Source organism: Corapipo altera, unplaced genomic scaffold (genome assembly GCF_003945725.1).
Source record: "Corapipo altera isolate COAL_440 unplaced genomic scaffold, ASM394572v1 0, whole genome shotgun sequence".
Lineage (NCBI taxonomy): Eukaryota > Metazoa > Chordata > Aves > Passeriformes > Pipridae > Corapipo > Corapipo altera.
Window position 1 is genome coordinate 52,079,670 of NW_020884872.1, and position 27,705 is coordinate 52,107,374.

The 27,705-nt window shown below is 34.6% G+C and overlaps 1 protein-coding gene across 8 annotated transcripts in view; it reads left to right on the top strand.

Annotated features, from left to right (window-relative positions):
- Nucleotides 1-27,705, top strand: part of DACH1 (dachshund family transcription factor 1) — a 356,604-nt gene that overhangs the window by 125,366 nt on the left and 203,533 nt on the right. For all 8 annotated transcript variants that reach the window (XM_027647038.1, XM_027647015.1, XM_027647020.1 and 5 more), the window contains exon 2: nucleotides 24,598-24,713. In XM_027647038.1, coding sequence (XP_027502839.1) covers nucleotides 24,598-24,713 — 116 coding nt within the window. The remainder of the gene's footprint in view (nucleotides 1-24,597; nucleotides 24,714-27,705) is intronic.

Consider the following 27,705-nt stretch of genomic DNA (forward strand, 5'->3'; position numbering starts at 1 on the left):
ACCAGCACTTTCAGTGTGGTTGGGTGCTGAGTAGAATGGAAAGGTTTTTGAAGGTCTGATTTGTAGCTTTGTTTTCATTAACTCTGACAAATGGCAGATATGCAGAAGTGTTAGGTTAGAAGGTTTGAAGCACTTGTTGAGTAATCAAAATGTAGTAATTATACATGCAATTTGGTGTTTTTAACAGCTCTTGACTTGCCTACATCATCTAGGACTTGGTTGGCGCCAGGTAGACTTGGCAACAGCTCTGAAAGGTATGAGTCATGGGAACAGCTGGCAGATCCCAGAGATGCTAGTACATACCTGAGAAAAGTTCTTGACCTCTTTCAAACAAAGCAAAGGGAATATAAAGATCAAAGGTTCAAACATTTCCAGCCCCTTTGCTATTCTTTAGTGGTATATTTTGAATTTCACAACGTCATGGATTACCTGCTTGTTCGACGGCCATCCAAATTTAAGTAAAGATTATTAAAAATCAGACTACTGATGTGGCTAAGGTAACTGTTGTTTTGTAGTGTCATGATGGGTTATATTATCCATTGGGGATATCTAGCTGGTACAATTCTCTTTAAATGGAATATTTCTAACTATTATAGAGCAGACGATTTACAGAGGCTGTAAGCTGCTGTGGAACTGCCATTGGCAAAAGACAGCTGCTACTGCTGCTGTAGGCAATGTAGGAATACCTGCTATGATTCACTTAGAAAATATTATGGAACATAACCTTAGAAGATCTATTCACAGATACCTACAAATGAAGTTGCAAGGACATGAAAAAATATTTCAGTCTTCTTGTAACTATTGTTTCAAAGCAGGCAATAATTGAGCAAAGGAGATTTTTACAAAAATTTATATCCAGAGCACTTGAACACAAAATTAAAATGTAGTACTCCTTACCTCATCTGTTTCTAATTACAGAATCACAGAATGGTTGGGCTTGGAAAGGATGTCTGGAGATCATCTAGTCCACCCTCCTGTGCCAAAGCGTGGTCACCTAGAGCAGGTTGCATAGGGTCACATCCTGGCAGGTTTTGAATGTCTGTAGACTCCACAACCTCTCTGGCCAACCTGTTCTAGTGCACCGTCATCCTCAAAGTAAAAAAATTTTTCCTCATGGTCGGAGGAGGGAACTTACTATCTTTCAGTTTGTGCCCATTGCACCTTGTTCTCTTGCTGGGCACAACTGAAAAGAGTCTGGCCTCATCCCCTTGAGACCTGCCCCAAGATATTTGTATGCATTGATGAAATCCCTTCACTTTTCTCTTCTCTAGGCTAAACAGCCAAATTAATGTTTACTTAACTATGTTCTAAATTTGTCTTGCCCTAACATTAGGGCTAGAAGCTTCCTTGAACCTACTACTGTGTTAATTAATTTATAAAGAATTTGATGTGAGATTTATGCACTGTTCTTTCACAGGCATTGCCTCACAACCAGCAATTGATGAAAATTTGATGTATTAGAAAGACTAATTTTTTTAATTTTATATCCATGATACAGTGTGGTCAACCAGGTTTTGTATAAAATTTTGTATAAAAATTGTTATTCCTTGAAGAAAGAGCTTGATGTCAGTTTTGGAAAAACTTATATGTTACTTTTGTAGTCCTAAGGTGCTGAAGGCTTTTATAGACCAAAGATATATTAGTTTTTTATATTCTCTTTTGATACTCAGTTTATATTGTTGAATCACGGCTGCTTCAGTTTACCTCTATCCATCTTAATTTCTTAAATTTTTACATAAGCAAAAGAAAATACCTCCTAAATATCCTTTAGGATAGGTGCAGATTTACTGTGATTGAATTGAGATATTTAAAAAAAAGCCATCCTATGCAAATATGTAGGAAGATATTGTGCCCTCAGTTTTTAAATAGAGACCCTTTTCGTTAATGGGAGCTTTGCTTTAGAATTATTGGTATAATATAGCTCACTCAGGTCCACTTAATCGATTTGGCTATGACAACTAAAGTTTTTTTTTCCATGAATTTTCTTTATTGTTTTGAAAAATGTATGAAGAATGCATTTGGTGCTTTGCATATGTGGTAATTTCTATATATACTACAAAATGCTGCCAGAGTAGTGATAAATTTGCTTCTAGCATTGAAGGTCTGTATCTTGAGGGGACTTTTCTTCTTTGGTTTTTTATTCACAGAATGCTATTAGTATTGTTTGTTACAATGTAGGATATTTATAACAGGAAACATCTGTGGAGCCATAATAAAGAATAGTTTTCATAAAGCAGTTTTACATTATCCTTCTACCAGTATCTGATAACAGTCACATTTATCTGGGTGTAGGAATGTTCTGACAGGTGTAAGGGATAACTGATTGATATAAACTCACTACTGCATGAAAATGAACCTTTTGATAAAGACATCTTAGTTAGAACTGATAAGTAAAGTACAGAGAACATAACTGTCTGCTATTATGTATCATTTTATTACCTTTATGTTGATCTTGATCTTTTAAATGGATAGTAAAGCATTGACAAAAGATGACTGAATATAGACATTTGTATAATGTAACTTTAGCAGGAGCATAATCTTTAGATCAAGGACAACTTAACAGGCAAAGGGCTCATAATTCATTAAAATAGAGACACTATCTAGTTCATAACATGGAAAACTTAAACAGTGTGGTGTTCTAAGGATTCAAAATTCCTTAAAATATAGTTCTATTTAGATTTTGATGTATTGAGAGGCAGATGATAGTGTTGGCTAAAAAATTAAAAATAGTTAAGAAATTTATTTCCTGTTTTACCAGTTCCCAGAGCTTTTATGGGCACATCCATGTTAACATCTCTCTGATATTAAGTTTTGAGCAGATGGGTGCTGTGAAAATTATTACTTCATTTAATAAGGTAGAAATAAAAGTGTTTCTCCACTTACATGTTTTCTGGGAACATGTTCTGACTCTTAAGTGTTATTAATAGAGTCTTCTGGTATTTTAAAGAAGAAAATAAATGGAAAACTATCATAATCTGAAACCCTATAGAATCTAGAGACTGTTGTCTTTATTATACAATATCATCTTACATCAGCCTGTTGTTGGAATCATGGAGTAAACATCAGGAACTTTAATATTTTGACATGTGTTGATTTAATTTCATATAGAAAGAGGGTCATTAAAATAGACCAAGAAAGTTCCAATTAACAGGAAAATGAAATAGACCAAAGCACAAACAAAATAGATGGACACCCATAGTATTTTATCATATGTTAGATATTATTTAAAGAAGTTTATGGTAATGTATGTAGTCAGACAACATAAATGTATGCTTATTTAGTAAAAAAAGATAAGAAATCCGGTCCTGTATGCTCTAACTAGAGTTTTTTATATTTAGTATTTGCAATTTATTAATCATGCAATGAAGCAAATACATTTTTTCTGTTGTCTGAGGCTAGAACCATAAGCGCTCAGTACTACTAAGGTGGAAAAGGGAATGATGATATCTACAAATTAGTAATAATTTGGGCTATTTCTTAACTTCTGATAGCTTTTTCAACTTCAATTTCTTTTAAAAAAGTCAACTTAAGAGAAAAAAAACATTTGCCACTGTAAGTCTTGATGAACTTTAAATCATTATTTCAAAATAGTACAATTTCAATGCTACGTATGCATGGATAAATGTACATATGAATGTCGTGTTTATTGTCAGCTCATCAGAATCTGCTAGATTGCCTGAGATATGGTAATCTTATTCTTTCATTTACTGTGTTTTTATTTTAAATAAAAATTAGAGTATGGTTTTATGAAACATACTCTGAGTCACCCTTTCAACTGTCCTGTGAAAGTGGCCTCTTAAATAACTGGTAGAACCTTGACATGTTATTTTTAATCAAAGAGATTTTCTGTCCTAAATTTAAAGGAATTTATGCACATGATTAAGCAATTTCTTGAATGAGGGCCTTCATTTTTACCAGCAGGGTACTTCATATGAACAGTAGTTTGTGCTGTGTAATTAAAACATGTTATCAGATTTGGCTTAATTAGTGTTAAAACAAAACAAATGCTTGATGCCTGCTTCAAGGACATGAAAAAAAAAAAAGCTTTCCTGCTATTCTTGATTTGTCATGTTGTGCCAGTGTTGAAAATGAATGAATTATGTTACTTACCGTAGGGACAGATTCTTTTACCTGAAATGTTGTTCTGTGTATAGGAGTTGTCTGAAGTCAGTTGTTCATATGCTGGAGAAGTCCATGTACATCTTGTATGCAAATTATTATCTTTTAATCTGTTTATGAATATAGCAAGGTTGAGGTAACAGAGGTCTGAAAAAATTAACATTGCATTATCTTTGTTTTTTGTGTGGTTAAATTAAAACTTTCAGAACATGCTAATATTAATTGTGGTTAATTTTCCATATCTTTATGCCAACTGAAAAAGAGGGGAGGTGTGGAGTTTCCTCTTCAAAATATACCATCTCTGTCCAAGACACTACATCAGTGTGTCAGTGAAATTTTCACATTTAAGAAATGACTGTATCATCCACCTCACGTGACTCTTATCTCTTCTTCTCCAGCGGCCAGTAGTAAAATTTGACTTGCATGAAATGGCAGGAGAACTATGTGACTGTTTATAAAGGTTGTTCAAGAATCTTTGAAGCCTATCAGCATATGCATAATTCACGTTACTTCTTCTTTCCGATCTTGATCCTTCTAATACATGTTTAGTATATGTGTGTTGTTTTAGTATTCATGTTCTAAGCCTAATAGCACTGGTACCATATTTTGTTTTTAATTTAAGGGGAACTATATTTTAGTTTTTCACTTCACAGAAAGTATCCTCCCTGTTGGTGATACATGTAGACTCCATAGAGGCTGAAATTTAAGCAAACAGAACATCTGAATTTTTGTTGCACTTGAAATCATGGTCCCTTTAATTAAGGGTGAGACTTTCCAGGCATGGGAATAGAGGACTTTGACATACATAGTGTTTAGTCTGGCACCTTTCATGAAAACTAAAATTTTCTTCCAAAAATGAAAGTTTAAAACACAAAACAGGAAAAACCTAAACAAACTTATATTAATCCTTTATTTGAGACAATATTTTTGAATTTTCAAAACAGAATTCAGCTTTTTGAAATAGTTTCTTTTACAAAGAGTTGGAAAATCCTGGTTTGGAACAGTACTGGTTCACACCTCTGTATCACATCATTAGGTTGCTGGCACATTTTAATAGTGAAACTTAATGAGAAAAAAGAGAGAAAAAAAGGGAAAGTCCTGAAAAAGCATAGATGAAAAACAAACCAAAACGCAGCTCATATTTTAGAATTCTTTAGTGGAATTGCATCCTGGCAAAGGCTGATTAGAATAAATGAACCTCTCCTGACCATCAGCTCTCACTGGCTTAGAAACTGAATTGTGGAAGCATAACATGTATTAGCTTTGGTGCTTTTTTCTGCCTTCCCCCCTCCTTTTTTTTTTAAATATATTTACAGGTCTTGGCAATATCTGAGAGACCTTGTTTTCATTTCTGGTCACCACCTCAGCAAACTAATCAATGAGGCATGAACTGCTATCTGCAGAGAAAGAAATGAAAAATAAACCAGAGATAATCCTTCAGTTAAAAGGTTATTCTGTGCGATAAAAGCTATTTTGTTAATTTATTTACTTACTGGTACAGTGAGATAAAGTGAGAGAACAATTAGGGAATTCTAGTTGAAAGGATTTAAAAGGGCAATGACGACTTAATATTTTTAGGTTATTTCATTGACAATATAGTTACACAGATTTCTTAAATTAAAAAAAATTGGTTTTCAGTGAATCAAAATTCCGTTCAGTTCAATTAGTGTTTGCTTCTATTTTATCTACTAGTTATATCTTCATGCTCACAAATATTAGTTTTAATTTGTATTTTATTTTATATTGTAATTTGTTTAAACTAGGATAATAAATTGTTTCTAAAAGTATCTGCAGTAATAATTGTTTCAGTATTTTATCCCTGTTTTTCTTCTTCTCATATTTCTTCTTCTTCAGATTGTACTAAGATGCGTAAAAACTTTGTTGTTTTGACCTAAATGTAATCTGGTAGAGAATATTGGCAGTTTGCAGACTATTATGTGTTATTTAAGTTTGCTTAATGAAGCTAATCAAAAATTATTTTAATATTCAGATAGTTACTTCTGAATATAAACATCAAGTGTAAGAAAATTATTAGTAAAATCTGTACATAACATGTTGCAGTATTAGTTTATTTTTTCCCAGTGTGTTTTTTAAATTTTTTTTATTTTAATTTATTTATTAAATCTTCCCAGTGTGCAAGTTTGTATTTTGAGTTGTAATTGTTTAGTTGCAAACAATCTTAGAACTAGTTTTTGCATACACATCTCTACCGATTTACGGAAATTTTGAGAAGGAGAGATACATAGAGGTATCTTTCTCCGAGTCTATCAGGAGGGTTTCATCTATGCTTGGGAAAAAGTAACACAGTGAGCACCTTTTCGAAGTGGACAATGCTTTGTAGTGTTCTGTAAAGACAAAATAATCCACCTGTGAGAGTCAATCTGCAGTTTTTGATACGTTGCAGCTTCTGTCATTTTACAGGACTATTACTGCCAAGAAATTTTCTGTTTCTCTTTTGTGTCTTCGTCTTTTTCTCTGCTTGAGGATTGATCTTGCCTTTTTTATTCTACATGGAGAACTGTCTTTTACCCTGCTATTCTCTTTCTTAATTCTTTTGTTACGAAGCTGATTTTTTTCCATGAAATTTGCACTATTTTCTATTCTAGCTTAGGAACAGAAAATATTTGATGTTGCTCAATTCTATTCTCTAATTTCTTATAATTTTTAGAGACATTGACCTAGGTCTTGCAAGTTGGAAGCACTTTTTGCACAGATGGGTTGACTGTATTTTTTGTGAGCTACCAAGGGTATGCTATAGTTTCTGCAAAAATCAGAGTGAGTCTTTCCTTTGATTATAAAGAAAAGGGCTCATGACCATTATTGCCAACAGCAGCACAATAACCATACTGGAAGGGTACAAAACAAATCCTCTTTCATGTCAAATCCAGGTAGTGGAGATTCTAATAAATTCCAGTGTAACCTTGGCTCCATGCTTCAACACAGATGCTCTTTCATGGTCCTGAACTTGTGCTTCCAAGGAAAGTATTTTGGTTTTCCTTCTCTGTTTGCTCACTGCCTCCACCTTGTGGAACTGGTTCACCTGCCATATGTTACAGTTTTCCAAAGAGGTAAACTCAGGAGAGGCAGATAGGTAAGTTCAACTTGGTTAGCTGGAAGCAGAAATGGATTGTCAACTCTTGGTCAATCCAGTTTAGAATTTCTGAAAAAAGGGGGGGAAAATGGGCAACTGGATTTAAAAAACAACCAACAATGTGCTTGGAGGAAGAGTTACCATAGACCCAGACTGGGATACCATGGTGAGATAACCATCTTCCAATCCAGTAGTCACTGGCTTCATTGCACGAAGCATCTCTTCTCACTCCTTGCTCCCACATAAAACATTTTTGTTTCCTATTTGTACTCTGTGTTTTTCATAACATAATTGTTCATATTTACATTAGGATCCTTGTACCTTAGGTGTTTTCCAAATATGCTAGACCAGAGGTTGTTCTGAAGGACTAGCATCTGACAAACAGGATACTAAAAGAAGGTATTGCTGGTATGCATGTATGCTCAAGATACTAATATTCAACGTTTACATTGCAGCTATAAACTACCAGATTTGGGTAGTTTGTGCTGTACTTTGTGTTTCTGTGTGCAGAACAGCATTGCCCTGGTATACCGTGGCTTTATTATTCAAAAATTCATATGCACATGCAGAGTAGAGATGCAAAAAAATTTAAGGCTAGCTTGACTTAAGTGTTTTCAGTGATGTGATTCCAGCATAAGCTTTAACAGATTCTCATTCTTGAACAAGTTTTGGTGCATATAAGACCCTTTTGAGCTAGAGTTGGTATTTTTCATTTGGTCAGAGTGGTCACACATTTGATTGCAACCCAAATAAAGTGAAGTTTCTATATGTCATTATTGTGAAGGATTTTGTACATCATCAGTGTGTGTGGACTGAGTGCCTGCAGTCTTAAATCACCACCTTTAAAAACAAGGTTACAGAAAGAGAATATGAAAATCAGAAGATCATAGACTCATTCAGGTTAGAAAAGACCCTTAAGATTGAGTCAAACCCAACACTACCAAGTCCACCGCTCAACCGTGTCTCTAGGCACCACATCTGCAGGTCTTTTAAATACCTCCAGGAATGGTGACTCAGCTGCTTCCCATGGCAGCCTGTTTTGATGCTTGACAACTCTTTCAGTGAAGAAGTGGAGGTGGAGACCCTTCGCTGTCCCATTGCCACAGCTTAGTGGTCAAAGTGAGATGTGCGTAGCGGTGAGGTTCTCTGAGAAAATGCAACAAGTTGATCAGCAAGAAGGCTAATATCACAAATAGACTGTGCTTGTTCTGGGGTAGGACACTCTTCATCTCTGTTGAAGCTATTCAGGTACATGAAAGGGAATAAAAGATTTCTTGGACAAAGGAAAAAATGAGCATGAATCTCTGTCATGGTAAGGGAATTCATCTAGAAGGCATAAAAGTTGAGTGCTAATCTGTGCTTAAATAATGTTTCATTGTAAACTAAGCCACATCTGTAGAGCACAGACAGAAATCCTTCACCCAGATGAATGGTTTTACTAGTGTTACTTTTTTTTCCTCTCTTTGTAGTTTAGCAGACCTCTCAGTCTCTTCTTCAGTCTCAACCTTATTATCCTGACCTGCTTACAGGATGATTAGTTTTCTTTGTAAGAAATGGAGTTGTATCCCTCTACTTGGCTTTAAACTGTCCTTGTGTTTCACATTCTGGATAAGTAGTGTATACTCCAGAAGATTATATATAAATTAGTGACTGCTTCTCTTTCTGCAATAGGTGTGTTTAAGGTTAAAGCCACTTAATAGTTAGGTGACTAGGGTCTCTATATAATAACCACTGTAACCGCAAACACATCCCCAAAGGGATGCGTGTCATCAATCCCAAAGGGATTTATGTCATCTTAAAAGAGAAGGGGGTGAATGGAGGGTGACTCGCTCTTCAGGAAAACATCATAAATGACTGACTTCGATTGAATATGTGCTTCTGGAAAATTCAGGGTAATTGAAATCAGTATTCCCCCTTAAAACTTCTTGAAAAAAACCCCAATGTCTGTAAATGAAAATTTTTGTAAAATGACTACAAAATGTAATGCAGTGTTTACTATTTAAAGATTGACTTCTTTATAACTTCAGAATATATTTTGCTTGCTCTTTTCCTGGACACTGAAGTCTAGAAGTGAACTATTCAGCCTCCAAAAAATAACAGTATATATTTGAAACATCAGAGTCTTTTCAGAATTGATGGGAAATGGTGCCATATCTAATACATTATTTATCAAGCTACAATTACAGGAATAACAAATATCTTAATTAGTGGAATTAATCAATTATGCCTTCATACATTAGTTGCCTGTAGTCCTCTATAAGGAAAAAAAAGTTTCTTCTGTTATTCTACCTTTTTAAAATGTGGTTATCATGCTCTCCTTCTTTCAAGCATTTAGAACAAAGTCTTGATAATTTAATTACATACCTCATTCAAATTCAGGATCATATGAACCTGTAATGGCTCAAATAATCTGTTTACTGATAATTCATCCAGTAGTGCTTTTTTTTTTTTTTTTTTTTTTTGAAGGGAGAGGGGAAGGGAGAACCTTATCTGCAATTTCACTTTGGTACAGTATTATAAAAGAATAACAATATAGTTGTACAGTCTGCCATTTCGTTCAGTGGTTTTGGGTGCATTTAAGCTATTGAATTAATCTCACTTTTAAACAATAGAATATAATACTTTAATAGCTTGCTTTTGCACTGGCTTTGTGGGATGCTGAAATTAGTATTATAATGCACTGTGTATAGTTTCTGCTGAATCTGATTGCTTTAGCAGCAGTCAGTTTGATAGTATCAGGTTCCAGCTTGCATTGCTGGGTCAACATGGACCCAGGCCATTAAAGGAGAAAGGTTCAGGGAAAGTTCATTTCTATTGTTTTACCATGGTTACAAAACAGAAAAAAAAAGACAAATCCTGCATTTGTAACATATTGCTTCCTTGGGCCCTGAAGGTAGTATGATCTTTTTTCCCTCTTAAATTGAACACAGAAATATAAACCTCCTGATTATCTGTAATGTAAGCAAAAGAATATTTTTTGATCACTTTTAAAGTAAAACACAGATGTTCTGCATTGACTGCTGATGTCATTAAACAAAGCGTTTGTATTCATTTAATATGATCTCCTAAACTGTTAGCATTTAAATTTGTTACTAGGTCAATAGAAAACTTAAAACTTCATACAAGCTGTTATAATACTGACTTCTGTTTATATAATTTTCACTTTAATTAGCTCACAGTAAGCCTGTTGAAATAAGTATGTTTGCTTTTTCTTTAAAATAGAATCTCTCCAGTCAAGATTTTCTTTTTATTGCAATTATAAAATGAAGAAACATTTTAATGAAAAAGCGTGATCTTAAATGTCATCATATGTGTGTAACATTTACAGCAAGGTTCTAAACCACTTGTGATGTAACATTATGAAAGGGTTTAAATATTGACATAAATGTGTTTGTTTCATATATAAGGGAAAAATAGAGAAAGAATAAAGGACTTATCATAACATTAGTATGTTTTACATGAGAACTGGTGAAGAAAGGTAATTGTATAGCAATGAGTACTTCATACAAAGAGGTAAATTGTGTAATGGGTGTAATATAGAATAAAGTTTGATATCTGTACCATTATGAAGAAATTCTGCAAAGCAAATGGTTTCACAAACATTGTCCTAATGGAAAGATCTGCATGAAATCTGATGAATTCTGAAGGTTGTGACACAGGATAATTTTCAACAGTATGTTTTTATTTATAAAGGCTTTTATAGATAATTCCCGTAAGACACTTTTTAGATAAGTGAAGCCATTTTTAGATTTGACTGTTATACAAGTCAAAGAGATACTGGCATTCAAGACAGTGGTGGTTCTGGAAACTAGCTTTCAGGGATGGGTTTATGTTTGTTATTTTCCAGAGTTGCCTGCCTCTATTATTATTAACTGTGATCTCATTAAGAAAAACAAATTTCACATATGCTAAGCTGGACCAGGTTTAATGTGTATTTTAATTTAAGATCTGTGGAGAATGTGCAGCTAATATTGTTGACTTAGTGTGTGTCAATAATCTTCCAAGATGGTGATGCAAGGCATATGATCTTAGGGTCTGTCTGCCCAAAGAGGTTCACAAGATAGGTCTGTGGTCATTTGAAAGATTAATCTCACTGTACAATTGCAATTGACTGAATTGACATTTGAATATTAACAATCATGTTGTGGAAAGGAAAAAAAAAAACGGAAATACTTCGTTGTTTGGCATACATGAAAGTGTAAAAACTTTATAGAGTGCAAATGAGTACTAAGTAAACTCTATTACCCTTTGTTTACCATTAACTACACTTCTAAGGTTGGTATCCATTAGCAAATGACATCTGTTTTTTCGTTTGACTATGGTGCTCATTTTCTTTCTTAAATGATTGTACTAATGTTGTGGTGCCCTGTTAATCAGCTGCAGGGATTGCAGTCTGTCTGTATGCATACTGCACAAACAGATACACACGTGTATATGTGTTTGCTATAGAATCAGAATCATTTAAATTGTAACCTAACACTGCCAAGTGCACCACTAAACCGTGTCCCTAAGTGTCCCAGCTGCTTTCCTTTTATATGTCTCCAGGGATGGTGACTCAGCTTCCCCGGGCAGCCTGTTCTGATGCTTGATAACCCTTTTGGTGAAGACACTTTTCCTAATATCCAGTCTAAACATCATCAGACTGATGTTTAGACTACTGTAGTTCCTAGTATGAAGATATGATGATCAGCCTTGGAGATTGAGGTTCTGTCATGGTGAGGAAACTGGAAATACTCATCTTTTAGCATTTAGTGCTTGGTAGAAGAGTCACGGAAACTAGAGCTGAACTGTTTGCATACTGTGTGTTTCTCCACTTGAGTAGGGCATAGTTTCACAACCCAGTGGGAGAGAAGATGGGAATCAGTACTTACTAAAGATAATGAAATCTAAATTGATTCCTCCATTGCTTTAAGATGTTTTGGGATGAGAACACACCTGTTGCCTTGGTGCAGACTCCTTGGTAGAGACCTGTGTGTGTGGAGAATGTACTGCACTATATAGTCTATAGATACACATGTATGTATGCGATATATACACACATACAAGCAAGCATATATTTCAAGAGAAGAGTTACTGTGTGAGAAAGAAAGCTCTTGCAAGGACTACATCCTCCTTTTCTCCAGGAGTCCAAAACATGCTTTGTCATTTTTTTTTTTTCTTAAGTCATTGAATAAATGAATAAATTGTAACAAGATGACGGCTTTACTCTTTCACATATTGCTTAAAAACATTAAAATTTTTATCTCTTTTAAAAGGTAGTATAATGAGAATATACTGAGAAATATAATGAGAAAGCATCATTGCAAACATATTACACTTTGGCCACTTTATTCAGTTCTTTTAAAACAGAATATATCTGTTACCCGAGTCAAGAAAATTTGGAGAAGGATAATTCATTGATACAAGGGTCTTCTAATTTTCCATTTTATTGTTGTACTCTCTTCTTCAAATATTGTTACATTTTTGGAAAAACTGCATGAGCTCACTGTCCAGTTAAAGAGCTTGAGTGTGCTTTTGTATTGGAGAGCTATAAAGTCATGAAGGCATCACCCTGACCTTCAGCCAAGCATGTAACCAAGCATGTTGCTGGATAGGATAATATCTAGTTTGATTCCTTTTCTGTAAAAGGAACAGTCTTTGGCTGTTTTGTTTTTATTTTTCCTTAAGAACTTGATCCATTATCACACAAATCCAGGTCTACCAGAAGTATTTATAAATAACATAGAAAGCATACTTTTTGGTATCATTTCTTTAGTATCATCTTTAGTACTGGACAGAAGCTTGAAACTGCAAAAACTAATACAAAGTCTCAAGCAAGCAGATAAAATCTTGGGGAAAACTTTAACACTGATGAAAATATACCTCTTAGTTTGACCCATGACAACTTGATCAATGTTAACAACGTCTGACATTCAAAGATTATCAACCAGAACAAATTCAGGAGAAAAAAATCCCTTTGTATTAGTTTATTAGATGATTTTGGATGATTTTTAATTTCTAAGCCCTTAACTTGCATGTGACATAGCATTTTCAGAGCTTTTTCTGTGTGGAAAATGGAAAAGTGAATTTTTGTTGAAAAGAAAACAGAACAGAAACTGAGGTGTACTTACTTTTTGAAGATAAGTCTTTCAGAAAAGTAGAAAATATGGAGAGTCAAAATATAGTTGTGAATTGGGACCTGCTTTAACTCTTGCCTAACTTGATTCTGGGCATAGAAATGTGTTTGTAATTATTGTGATCAATTTGTATTTCATTATCGTCTTAATGCTTAGTCAGGATTTGTTGTTGTTGCGCTATGAGTTATATGGACAGAGCCAAAAGAGAGTTCTGTGTGCATGTTATATATGGAGATATTCCAGTCACAGAGTATGTTAATCAGACATCGTACGGATGTCTATACTGGCCAACTATACTATGCCCCAGGAGAGTGTACTGCAAGTCTTGGTGCCATTTTGCCCATCTTGGAAGTCGTATACCTGCATACAATTCCCTTATATGAAATTTTGCTGTATGTATCCTGTGCTGCTGAAGATGTCAGTTCCTAAAAGGAAGAATGAATTTAATTAAAGGTTTCTCAATGAGGAGTCATCATAAGGATGCATTTACAAGCATTAGAATAACTTGATGAATTTGGTCTTTTCATTTTGGGGGTTCTTTATTCTGGCTAAAGTGAGATGTTTTTGAGATGTTTGTCTTTTAAGACACAGTGAAACAATAATATGACTTAATTTAAAAGTCTAATATCTTCATAATGTACTTTTAAGATGGGAGGTATAGGGACTAGAAGACCATCTGTAATCTTTCCAGTCACAAAGTAAATACAGGGCATATCCATATTTAAATAAACTTCTCAGTTAATGATTTATGCATTTCTATAAAATAGATCCTTCAGTATCTTCCTATGTAACTCTGCTGTATGAAGATTCACAAACAGAATTACCAGAATTACAAAGGAATGTAATAATAATTTAAAAAAATCTTACCAGAAGTTAGATACATTTGTCAGCTCTATTATCTAAAAACATACTCCTTGTACTTCGTAACAGAAATGACTGATTAACCTGTCAGTGTTTCCTTAGGATAATGCATTAGTAGACTGTTATTTCTGATAGGGTGGACTTTACATAAGGTAGTTATGGGACAGCTTGGAGCACTGGCTGCATTTCAGGCTTGCAAATAATTTATCTACAAGCACTGACTAAGGGTTATGGCAATATGTTTCAAGATATCACTAGATTTGATCCTCTGTCGCTTGACAGCAGTGCATGAGTGATATTTAAATTGTTGAAAGGATAACAAATCTAAGTGTCTTAGGTTGGATCACTCTCATATTTCCATTTGGACTTATAGTACTGTCTGTTATGGTTCTAATTTTTTTAGGACTTGGGAGTCTAGGATTGGTATTCTGTATTATCCAAATTACTATAGTACTACTGCTTTGGAGGGAAAACTGTTCTACTGTTCATATGGTTATAGATGCTACTCTGCAAAGAAAATGGGATGTTGAATTTGAGTGATTGTTTCTGTTCCTTGCCATGCACAAGGAAAATAAAATATAAGTTTGTTTTACAATATTCCATGGTAGACTATCATAGCCAAGCAAGACTACATCTAGACTTGCAGGGTTGGAACACTGTAACACACTTGGGATCTTGATTTCACAAACAGATTTTGGGGGACTGGGTACACAGCTCAGGGTTAGTTTTTTTCCCCTGGAGCATACCATAATTATATGTTCCCTCTGAGTTCATTTTTTGCTGCATTTTGGAAGTAAAGCACATCTAGAGTACACACAAGGATTTACTAATTGAAGGGTATCTACAAGGGTAATCACCACTCTTGTATCTCTTGGTCCACACGGGGTTTCAGTGATGAGCATTGCACTGGGTGTTGCACAAACCAGTTGCTGTACTGATAGCTGGTTACTGTCCCAAACAATATGAAGTCTGACAGAGATGAAACTAATGGTGTACATACTCCTTAACTTCCAGTTTAGGACTTGCTTACTGATACCAGAATAAAGTGCACTCAAAGAGTAGACCTATCTCACTCTGACCCTAGCTGTCAGCTGCTCAAAACCTGTAATTTTTAATGCTCAGTACTCGTCAGTAGATTAATACTCAGTTTGTATTTATACATATATGCAAACACAGACTGCCTTATCTAAAGGTTTAAATTCTTGGTTTTAATGGATACTGCATTGTTACCATCAATCTGTGTTACATCAGCTGAGCAGTTATAGCTGTACAGACCAGCAGAGAGTCTCTTCAGTATTTCATATCACTACTGTTACTCTCCAACGTACAATAAAAGTCACTTTCAATCTTTTATTTAGGCGGTTCCAGCAATTCTTTGGAAGAGTACGGTTAATGAGTGTGGGTTTTCAGAATTAAAAATAAGGTGAATAAAGGGCACTGAACATTAACCACAGTCTCTGGCAGAAGCTAGAATAAAATTTTTCATTTTGAGTATAAAGAGTTTTTTAAAGGGCAAAGGGTTTAAGATATAGGCAGCTTCATTAAAAAGGTGACAGTTCACTTGTTTCAGCATTTCATGCAAAGAATTGTGGCCAATTAAGTGATGAGTGCATTCAGACATTACAGTGGATACACTGATATGATGGAACTCCATTATCAACTGTTATGAATAAGAATACCATATTAATTAAAAAACTGCCAAGAGACCAAGAATATTTTCATGAAATACCTTAAATAGTACAATATTTTTTTCTTTCTTATTCGAGGTTAAATCATCATTGAAATGTTTATGTATCTTAAAATTAATACAGGCGGTTACAAACACTAGCTCTGTGACCCTTCAAGCAGTGGTGGGCTTGAATCTTATGTAGATAATTTTTTTCTTGTTGTGTTTCTATTCTTTTTTTAAAATGGATCTCAAAATGGCAGCTACTTCCCAGTAAGTCCTGATGCAAAACAAATCAGATGATATTTTTCTAAACAAGTTAAATAAAAATTTCTTAAACAAAGATATTCACTTATGTATGTGTTCAAGAGTATGCTGTTATATGGCCTATTTTTTCTTTGAATCTAATTGGTTATTTGTACATGCAATTATCTGATTTATGTTCACAAATTTGTAATTACATGTGCAAGTTATATGCAGAGATGAATACAGATGGTTAGAAAACAAGCCTTGAAGCAGGACTGTTCATTCCAACTAAAGTTCATACATTTAAATCATTGTTTCAGGCCATATGCAGACTCTTAACAGACATAACCACAACAGTGAAACTTGCTTTACATTAGGAATCATCTCAGCAATTTGAAGTAGAAACTTTTTGGAAAAAAAAAAGAAAGCTAAAAATTCTTTTAGATTGTGTCATTATGTCAAGCCTGCCTTCCTGGCCTATTAGCTCCATGCTTGACATTTTTGTAATATATATAGTAGATGATGTTTTGAGGGGATGTTTTTAGAATTAAAATCCTAAGAAAAGATGAAAACAGTTGAGGAAAAAAATAGGCTTTGCATCTGTTATAGTCTGGGGTTTCATGTGGGTGAATAACACTGTTAGAAGGAATCATTTAGCTTGCATATTTAAGTTTTGGGTGCGGTTTATGCTGTAAGATTGAGTGAAATGGGAAAGGCATCCGTTATAACTTGATAGAAAGAGGATTTGTGGGAAGCATGCACTTTGTATCACTACTTTTTCCACATTTTTTTTAATTTTTTTAATTTTTTTTTTTTTTTTTTTTTTTGGTACTTGCAGGAATTATTCCGAAAAGACAACGATGTAAATAGAGGAAATAAATATGATTCTTCAAGGTTTTCTTGTTGATATTGCCAGTATTCCTAAATAACTTTCTTCAGGATCTCCAATGCTGTGATTTCTGAGTACTCTTTCTAAAGCAAGGTTTATATAATGAAAAAAATATATCAATATGGTTTGAATCTATGCATGAGTTCCATTTAGTAATTGCATTTGATTTTTCGTTCAGACTTATTTTTGACTCTAGCATGTATGGCTGTCATCATCAGAGGCTTGTGTTTCACAGTTATTGCATAATCATGAAAGCCAACATACTTAAATGTCTTAAGAAGTTTCAGGCAGATCTAGTGTTTCAGCTAATCAGATGAAGCGGTGAACTTTTTAGCTTAATTTACTTTTGACATCATAATTCTGCCACCCAACAGAATTAGCTTAATTTCTTGTCTGTTTTTCCCTTTCCAATAGATGACTTACAGATTTCAATTTCATTAGGAGAACAGGCACATGTCAGTAATACTTTGAACTTATGTACAATCACTGCTGTGTTCAAATCTGGTACTGTAACTTACTCCAGTAACAGATTTCTTAATGGTTTAATTCCTTTCTTGACCTTTAGGTCATTCATATATTCAAGTAGTATGGTCAGTCAAGGAGAATCTTTTTCTTGCATTCTTTCATTGTGTTTGTAGTGGGACTTCAACCATCAAGGGAGAACTGGCAGGTGTTGCTGTAATTTATATTTTGTGTGTTCTTCCACTTTTGTACCTTGTATCTTGTACTCTTGTATCAAGAATATTACTAATCTTACTGAAAAGAAGAGTGATTTGGGCTGCAATGCTGAGGAAGATGGAAATGACATGCTGTTTACATGACAGATCTGTTAGGAAAAAAGATAATTCAACAAGGTCTTCTCTACCTCACAAAAAGCTTAGTATCCTTAGTACTAACCAGTGCTCATGCATTACTGCAGTAAATGACTTTGGAATGGGATATGAAGTGAAATATATTTTCTTCCATTTATTTTTCATACACTGATAATCTGGTACTGCATTTCTGACCAAATATCCACTTTTGGCCATTTTGGTTCAAAAATAGCAGTTCTATTACTGAAATGCAGTAATAGTTTATCAGCATGCTTTCTCCACTACTCACTGCTGTAACATAGCCTAATTCTTTTGAAGATCATTCTTTCACTTCTTTATGAGGATTTTGAAACAGATCTTTGTATTTATTTTTATCAGCATTATTTGCCATCTTAGTAACTCCTAATATGAGTTCAGCACTAATTATTGCGTGCGAACATTTTCTGTTTAACTGTGAGAAGAAAAATAAATGTAAGGTAATTGCATTGAGAATTTTATTGTTTTACAAGACTGCTGCAAGTAGAAAGGACATGGTGTGATTTCTAATGCTTGTTTTACTAACTGCCAAAATAGATGTATGCCCAGTCTCAGAACTGCATTCTTTTGCTTTAGTCTTGAGTGGGATTAGAAGGGGGAAACCTAAAATAGTAAAGTATAAGGTTTGGATCGATGTACTTTGTCATTTTTTTGCCTTTAAAATGCTACTTCAGTGCATTAGAAATATTTATGAAGGTTACCTTGGCAAGCGTTTTCCAAACAAAGGAATTAAATTACACAAAAGGTTTAGTCAGTCTTCCTAGACCGTATTTTTCAGAACTGACACGCCCTTGGCTCAGGTCTTATTAGTGTGAAGGCTGCACGTGTGATGAGGAGAGCTGCGTAGAAACTACCCAAAACACAGAAGTACCTTGTGGGAAGAGTTTGCTGTCTTTGGTTACACAGGTTGTCACAGAGTATCCCTGTCTTTGCAGTAAATCAGTAAATGGTCTCTGGCAGTGACATCCTCATCCCTTTTGCAGTGTCCATTGTCTGGCAAACACATAATAACCACTTCCAGTGGTCAAAAGTTCTGTATCAGGCTTTGAAGCAGTGAGGGGAAGTAGAACAATGGAGAAATAAAGCCTAGATGTTCAGAATATACCTAGATGAGATGCAAAAATGGTGATGTAGCTAAAATTTGTATTGATATTCAAAGCTGTTCTAAGCAGTTCTACAAACATAAAGAATACATTAAATAAATATACCAAATGCTTGTTACGGATTTGCTGTGTATCACCTCTGGAATGTGACTCTTCCTCGCACCCTCCAGTATTACTGATTATAAAACTGCCTGGCCAGTGGCGACTTCACTGCATCATATTTGCCCAGTTAGAGATGAGGACAATATTTCTGTACAATAAACTTGTGCACAGAGAAGATTAAAAATAAAACTGTAAATGTAGAAAACTGGCCCTGAAGTTAATTAATTTTGGCTAGAAAGATGGTTTGCCTTCTTACAGCTGGTCAGACTTGTAGTTTTCTTTAGGGATACTTCATGTATTAAATAAAGATAATTATAAGTGAAACTTTGTTCATGTAGTGTTAATATTGCACAATTATTCCTCAAAGTCAGGACTTTGGAAAGATAAAGCATTATCTCAACTTTATTTAACACTCTTTTACTTCTGTAGTATATGCTTTGCCATGCAATTAGTCATCTATAAAATGCTAATAACATACTCTGAGAGTTATATACTACTCATGAAGACTTTCACCTGTTTTGGAACCAATGCCTTCATTGGTGCTCAAAACTCCTAGCAGAAATCAGTGGGAGGTCTGCATATCTAAGGCTTTCAAGGATGAGACCTGTAAATTTTAAAGTCGCGTCTGTCTTCTGGCAGATAGTGAAAAGAGCTGAATGCAGTCTGGTTACTTTTAAAGCCAGCAGATAAGCCCATACCTATGCTCCCTTTGTTGTCTTTCCGTGTGATTGTGCAGGACAGATTTTCTGTTGATTATGTCTTCTTTTAATTGTTATGCACTATCAAAGTGATTTCTAAGAGTGAGTTCGTACTTGATAATGCAATTGGAATTATATAAAACTTCAAAAATATTATCAAAGCACAGCAGTTTAACTGATAAGAAACACTGATTCTTCCATTTTTTATTCTTTAATTCAGCCATCTGTTGTTGTCTAGATGTGGTAACATAGGAAGGATGTAAGACTAATATATGTCTATCAAAAGACAAAAACCCCCCGTATTTTGTGACAATATACTGTCAATTGCTTCTCATATTTTGTACTGTCCATGCTGCCAGTCACAGTGCAGTAGACTTTACAGCCCTGTCCTTCCAAGATGAAAATGCTACAGCCATAATATTCCTTGATGTATTTGTGAAATTGAAGGGATGAAATACAAATCTGGCAAAAAATGTTGGATTTATTTTCAGGCATTCTGGAAATTGTTCTGGATATCTAATTAGCTGATGCTAATAAAGAAAATATCTGAGACTTTTGAGATTTACCAATCTGTACCTTTAGTTCCCCATCCACATAATGGTATATTGTAATTGTAAATCGTGATAATTGTCTACCAAAATAAAACTCAATTGTCTGTGGGAATGTATTCTAAGACTTAAAAAAAGTCTGAAATTTTTGACGTAAACTTACACAAGCATATAGAAGGCAGATGGCTTTTCATGGAACTAAATACATTTAGGTGCTTCACTTTAAAAATAACTACTAATTTAGTAATATGTTATCCTGTAGAAAGCTTTCATTTTCTTCTTCAACATATACGAAAACTTAGGTTTTAGACAGGAAAATATCTAACTTACTTACTTTCTAAAAGCAGAGTGACAGTATATCTATTGGATATCTTACCTAATGGGTAAGCAAGGAACTGTTAACGTCCCTATGACTTCTCTCCAGGTCTTTAATGGTCTTAAACGGTTAATCATTGTGGCTTCCTTGAATCCTTGTTGAAATTGTCTAATTTCTGCTTTCTCTAGTTACTCTTCAAAGAATGAAACAGTAGTCAGGAAGACCAGCTATGACTTCCAGATGTAGGGCTGTTTCTTCTAGCATCTACTTGTAGAGTCCCAAAAGACTCTTTGACTTTTCTGTGCTATGACCTTAGGTATTCATAAGACTTGTGTTGGCTTTTGGGGTTTTTACGTTTCAGACTGTTGATTGTAGCTCTAAAAAATCCAGACTTTAGACATCTTCAAAATCAAAATAGGTCATCTTTGAGTAGTTTACCCACTGAGATAATTAGCATTTATGTAAGAAGTCAAATGTGCCTTCAGAAGAACCAGTGTTGTTCTTCCAATAATTTTATTCAGATAAAAGACAAAATCTTACAGTATCTTTTTTATCTCTATAAAAGCTTATATACAAAATCTAAATTTGAGTAAAAGAGTATTATCATCTCTCTCAGTTTTTAAATGATTTTTGTATCTCAGGGTCATCAACTAGAAGAATAACTTACTTTGCTCTGGCATTTAAATAGATCTTCTACATAATGAATGAAATCATACCTATTTAAATTATATTTTGTTTTGTACTGAAGACAAATCTACTGATTTTGATACAGTATAGGAATATGAGTATTTTGAAGCAGGTTTTTATCTTGGAAGGAAAACAAACTTTTCCTAATCTAAAAATAAGTAGGTCTTTACTATACACAAGTTTATGAAAAATACCAACAAAATGATTCATTAAGCTGTTTTTATCATCCTGTTTATAATAGTTAAAATAAGTTGCTATGCTTTTGATGTTTTTTTTAAAGAGTTTATCGTATAGCTATAAAAATTATAATGAACTACACAACAACATGCGAGTTTTCAATTCAAATCAGTTATTATTTTTTAAAGTAATTTTTCATGTCATTTTCCCCACAACTTTGGTAATGATTCATATGAAATTCTTGCAATTCTTATAGTTTGAAAACAAATCTTATAAAAGGGTGGTATTGCAAGTTAGTAGTTTGGTTAATGAAAGAAATGCATAATATAAATAGCAAAGTCAAGTATTGTGATTTAATCAGTTATTGATGACAGTTAGATTTATTAATTTTACTTCTGTATTGCATAGTCTACCGTGACTGTAAATCAGATCTTCTAGGCCTTAAGAAATAATTCTTAATGTGTCTTACTGTGTTTTTCTGCCTTGTCATAAGGATCAAACATTTCTTAAATAGGTAAAGGCCTTTTTATAGTAGGCAGGAGTTAGTGTCACTTTAAAATTGTATCAGGATTAAAGAGGCAGAAGTTTCATTTAAATGGAACCATAGAGCATCCAGAGTTGGAAGGGCCCCACAAGGATCATGGAGTCCAACTCCTGGCCCTGTACAGGACTATCCCCAAGAGTCACACCCTGTGCCTGGGAGTGTTGTCCTGATGCTTCTTCAACTCTGTCAGGCTTGGTGCTGTGACCACTTCCCTGGGAAGCCTATTCTAGTGCCCAACCATCCACTAAGTGAAACGTTACTAGGATTGGAATTGGGAGTTTAGGACTTTATGAAAACACTTATTTGGTAAAGTTTGGGATAAGTAATGGATTAGGGTTGGGTTACTGGGCTTATTTATGGATTTGAGTGTGACAGCCCTTTTGTATAGACTAGCATGATTAACTTGATTGAAGAAGGTGACCAAAGGAAGAGTTCTGCCTTGGATATTTCAATATCAGTCACGTATAATTTGCTGCTGACCTTTATTTACAGATTTGGTCCATGACTGTCTTCTCTTGGGCTTTGAAGAGGGGTGGTTTTATTCCTCAAAATCAAAGACAAAAGCATTCAGTCTTCACCATGGCTATACTTGGGAGAGTCTTTGCAGGTGTGAGCTTTTTTTTTAAAGACCCAGAAGTTATTGGTGCATAGTGCTTTGTACCATGGCACCCTGCTTGTGTTTTGTTATGTTGTTGTCAGACCCTTCAATACTCATATCACTGCAGTGATTTGAGAAAAGTACTTCACCATAGGTACTTAAATTAAACCATCGAAGTTTTCTTACATAGTGGCATGTTTTGATGGGTGAATATATTAGAAACATTCCATTTAAATCAGATCATTTTTGTCTATAATTTTTTTTTTCAGTTTTATGTGTATTCATGGCATGTTTATTTTTATTGTAAATCACAAAGGAAATTTCAAAGAGAAACAGAAGATAATTTGGTTTTGTGAGCTGGAATAAGACAACATTCTCTTTCTACAACTGTCTGTCTTGTAGTTTTGAACATATGATAATTTTGTTTGTATTAAAGAAAATCAAAAATCCCAAACCAATCAAAGAAATTACCAAGCTTATAATTTTAATAATGACCTCAGCTCAGGACATTAAGTAGGGAATTAATGATCAGTTAAGGTTAATGACTCAATGCCTTGAGTCATTAAACTTCAGGAAAATGCTCTGTACTTTGATTGGTTTTGGTTTATTAAAGTTAGGTTGTCGAAGGTGAAAAAAAAAAAAGAAGGTATTTCCGAACATAAGTGGAACAAATACGAACAGAAAACAGAGGTATTTCATTATCTGCCTCATTCTACAGTCCCAGCATAACTAAAAATGCCGTTATCCTTGATTAGAGTTTTGTTAGTGTGAAGACCTAAGGAGCAAAACCTTTCATACTCACCTTTCTTTTCTTTCCTGCTTTGAAACAAATGAAGAACTGAAAATGTTTGGCAGAACGTAGGTTAAAACTGCAGTTTTAGAATGGCACATCACCTTATTCTGTGAAGTTATTCCACAATGTCCCCTAAATAAGCAGTTACAGAATATTGCAGTAGTACTACACTATGATCTGTACATAAGAATACGAGCCTTTGGATATGCATTGTATGTAGCAGGTACATATTTGCATGTAAGTGGGTAATAAGTATTTTCATTGTAATCTGTATCTAATTTGTATGCTTCTTATGCAGTCCAGGAGATGGAAAGTTGTGTATGTGAGCATTTAACAGCAAGGAGTGCTTAAACCTGAAACCCTTTATTTTTCCATACTGGAAATATAAGCAGATGTAAACTGCTATGATGGCGGTTGCTCAACAGTATCTTTTAAAATAATTCTGAGTCCTTTCTGACATAAAGTAGTATATTTAAAGTAAGGTGTCTTAGTGAGATTTTCACTTTAAATAGAATAAGGGTTAAATGATAACTTGACTTATCTTTTAAATGACAAAAAATAAAGAAATTGCAAGACCTTTTCACACATTAGTTATGTATTGTCATTTATCATCTAGATATCAGGCTAGCAGTGCGAAGTAATAAAACATATCATCGAAAAATGTGCTATAGGTCTGAATCACTCTTTCATTCCACCTCCCAGCTAACTGTAGTATTAAATCAAACAAGCAGAACATTTCCTTAGGCAGCCATTGCCTTTTAATTTCCTGAAGAACCTTAAAATATCATTCATTACAAGTACTACACATATTTGGTTTTTAAAAGTCTCATAAATCAATAGCAGGCTGACTGTAATAATTATTACAAGTTAGTGCATAATTTTCGTGCTGAAGGCTGCATGCAGAACTTTAGCATATGCAAACGAGGCAATTCAAACTGTGTATAGATATTAATATGAAGAAGCAGGTAACGAGGTGCAGGCTATGAATTATGCATCAAGAGCGGCTGATCTTCAATGAGGAAAATGAATTCAGCATGTAATCTAATTAGTGATGGAAGTCTATTACATCTAACTGCAAAAGCAACCGTCCTTGAAACAAATTTATTTACAGTCCATGTTACCACTTGAAACAACTTTGAAATGATGTGTAAGACAACAGCTTAATTGTAAAAATTTTTTTGTTTGTTTGTTTCAGTTCTAGACCTGGAAGGCCTCCTAAGAGGACTCAAAGTGTCACCTCCCCAGAGAATTCTCATATCATGCCACATTCTGTCCCAGGCCTAATGTCTCCTGGAATCATCCCGCCAACAGGTAGGATCACTGTTTCTACAGCTTCACACGGGCAATTGTTTGAATTGATGCCTTATATTCACTTATTAATAGATTAACAGTTTAGGAAACCAGCCCCCAAATATCAAAAAAGAGTTCCCCTAACGTCACCTTATTGCTACATAGACATGTTGTATGTAATGGAAGTTGTGGCAGCTCGGTACTTTAAAATACAAAGAACTGAACAAATAATAATCCATTATAATTTTTTCCCCTGTTTTTTTCTTTATAAACGAAAACCTTTCAAAGCATGAATTACCTATCATTAGACAATAATCTCCCTATTCATTTTTGATAATTCAGATATCTTCTGGTTTCTTTTGCTGCTTTGCTTCATTAGCTAATGTCATCATGAATATAGTTGCCTGAAGAAAGCGAGTTAGTTAAAATAACTCCATGCTGCACACACGTCTTTCTTAATTTTTCATCCTGAAGTTCTATTTTTGATATGTCTCCTGAGGCCTCATACTAACCTAAAGTCCTGTAACAATCTGTTTCTCAAACTATATTTTCTTTTGAAAGTTATTGTAACATCTCTTAGAGGAGACTTGCTCTTCCACATGGCTAAAGTAAGAAAGGCTGTGTTCCAGGGAGGAGATGAACAGTCACCTGAAGATGGAGGCATCCAACATTGAAGTTGTTGGTGGTGCTGCAGTCTCTCTCTTCATGTTGCAGATCAGTTAAACTCTGGTAGTTGCTTCAGCAAAGCTTCCTCTTCTTCCCTAGTTGTTTCCTACTGATTTACATGACTCAGTCTCTAGCACTGATTTTCTCTAAGACAAAGGAAAGATAATTAACCAGACAAATCCAAATAGAGAGGAAGATTACTTGATCTTGGGGACTGGATAGATGAGTGGATGTTTGAGTACATGCCCATGTTCACATGTCTGTTTAAGTATGAGCATGATACTTGGCATGGTTTTGGCCATAGATGACTAACATTCTCAAAAAAAAAGGCAATTCAGAAACACCACATAATAGAAACTGTTGGCAATTTAGATTTAAATGCTTTGTCTGGAGGAAGGAGGAAAGTGAAGAAAGTTTAGCTCAGTGGACAAAAGTGGGTCTGCTCATGGTGAGATAGACGCATTGCCAGAAATATTTTATTAGAAATTTACAGGTTTTTTAAAGACTAAAGATAAGGAGGAGTGATGAAATCAAGTCAGATAACAAAGATTGGTAGGAGAGAGGTATAAAATAAGGAGAGGGAAGGAAGGACAAGACTGAGAATGTAGGCAAACATGGGAAAGTATCAGGCAAGCAGGACTCACAGTAGTAGTCTGGGCAGCTGTGACCAAAAAAAAAAGAATCATGATTAAAATACTTTACATGATAGAATTTACAGGATAAAATCTAGTACAGGAAATAGAGATGGTGCAGAGTAAATGCAACATGACAATAATAGATGGGTTCTATGTGGAGAAAGAATGAAAGTTTTTGTAGGGCAGAAGCATTCCTGTTTATGAGGGAGAGATCAAAAATTTTAGAAGCAAAGAGAAATTATTTGGGGAAAGTAAGGCAGGAAAATATCAAAGAAAAAAAATGAATCTGAAAAGTAGAAAGGAGATGAAAGAAGTCGGAGACAAATATGCAGACCAAAAAGAGGGAGACAGGAAAAGAAACCTTGTCAACAGTATCATTTGGGGTTTTGTGTTACAGTTAATATCTAAGAGCAGATCTCCTCTTGACTTTTTATTCTAAGAAAGCAGTTTAAAACCACAACTAAGCCTAAAGTATCCAATTCCTCTCTAGTCCTTTAAAGCTGGTCATAACAATTTAACGATAAAAATAATGGTACTAAAAACACAGATCCAATTTCTTAGAGTATCAGCCCAGAAAAACAGATGCAGATCTTTTTAAATTATGACTAAAAAAAACCAGGAGAAAATAATTCAAAATTAAAGAAAATAGGCGTATGTAAGATTATCATTCATCAAATCCTTTTAGGATGCTAATGCTTTGTGAGTCTCTTGCAAAAGAGGAAAGGTTTAAATGCAGATGCTATTAAGTTTGATCCGTTTTCACATTACATGGCTTACCACAACAGAAGGGGTGGTATGATTTTTTCCCCATTGTGGTGGTGGTGAGTCTCAAATAGCACAAAAAATGCAAACAATTACACTGATAGAAGCAAACTCTGGGATCTAGTGTTCCATGGGATATGCAAAGATTCAGCAAAGGTAAGGAGCATCATGACAGCAGTGCTACATGGGAGTCATTCCAGTATGCTACAGACAGGCAAGTCTAAAAATAGACTTACAATCTGATCTTGTGAGTTCAAAGCAATGAACATTTGTACATTTACGTAGTAAATAAGTACCAAGACTACTGTCAGAGCCCTGCCAAGAAAAAACTGCTATAACTGCAATAGATGACATAGATACCATTGTTATGTGCTACCACATTAGTTGATACGGGAAAATTCTTGCTGCTTGTGAACATTTACAACATATTTATGCTGTATATTCATAAAACCACAGTATAGTTGAGACTGTCAGGCACCAGTGGAGGCCACTTAGTCCAACCTCCCCTAGTCGAAATAAGATCACACAGAGCAGGTTGTTCAGGGCTGTTGTTCACTTGAGATTCTTTGAGTATCTTTGAGGATAGAGACACCATGATGTCTCTTTGCAATTTGTTCCAGTGTTTGACTACTCTCAAAATAATGTTGGAGTGTTTTTACTTTCCAGTGGAATTTCCTGTGTTCCAATTTGTGTTTGTTGGGCAACACTGAGAAGAGTCTGACTCCATCTTCTTTACTGTGTCCTCATCAGGTTTTCATACACATTAGTAAAATGCCCCAAGTCTTTTCCAGGCTGAACAGTCCCAGCTCTCTCAGCCTCTCATGATATGTCAGGTGTTCCAATCCATTAATCATCATCTTTGTGGCCTTAAAGATGATTCTTTGTTTGAGAAGTTTGAATTTCCTGTTATGATCCAACTCTAAGCAGAAAAATATAAAACTAGCAGGTTG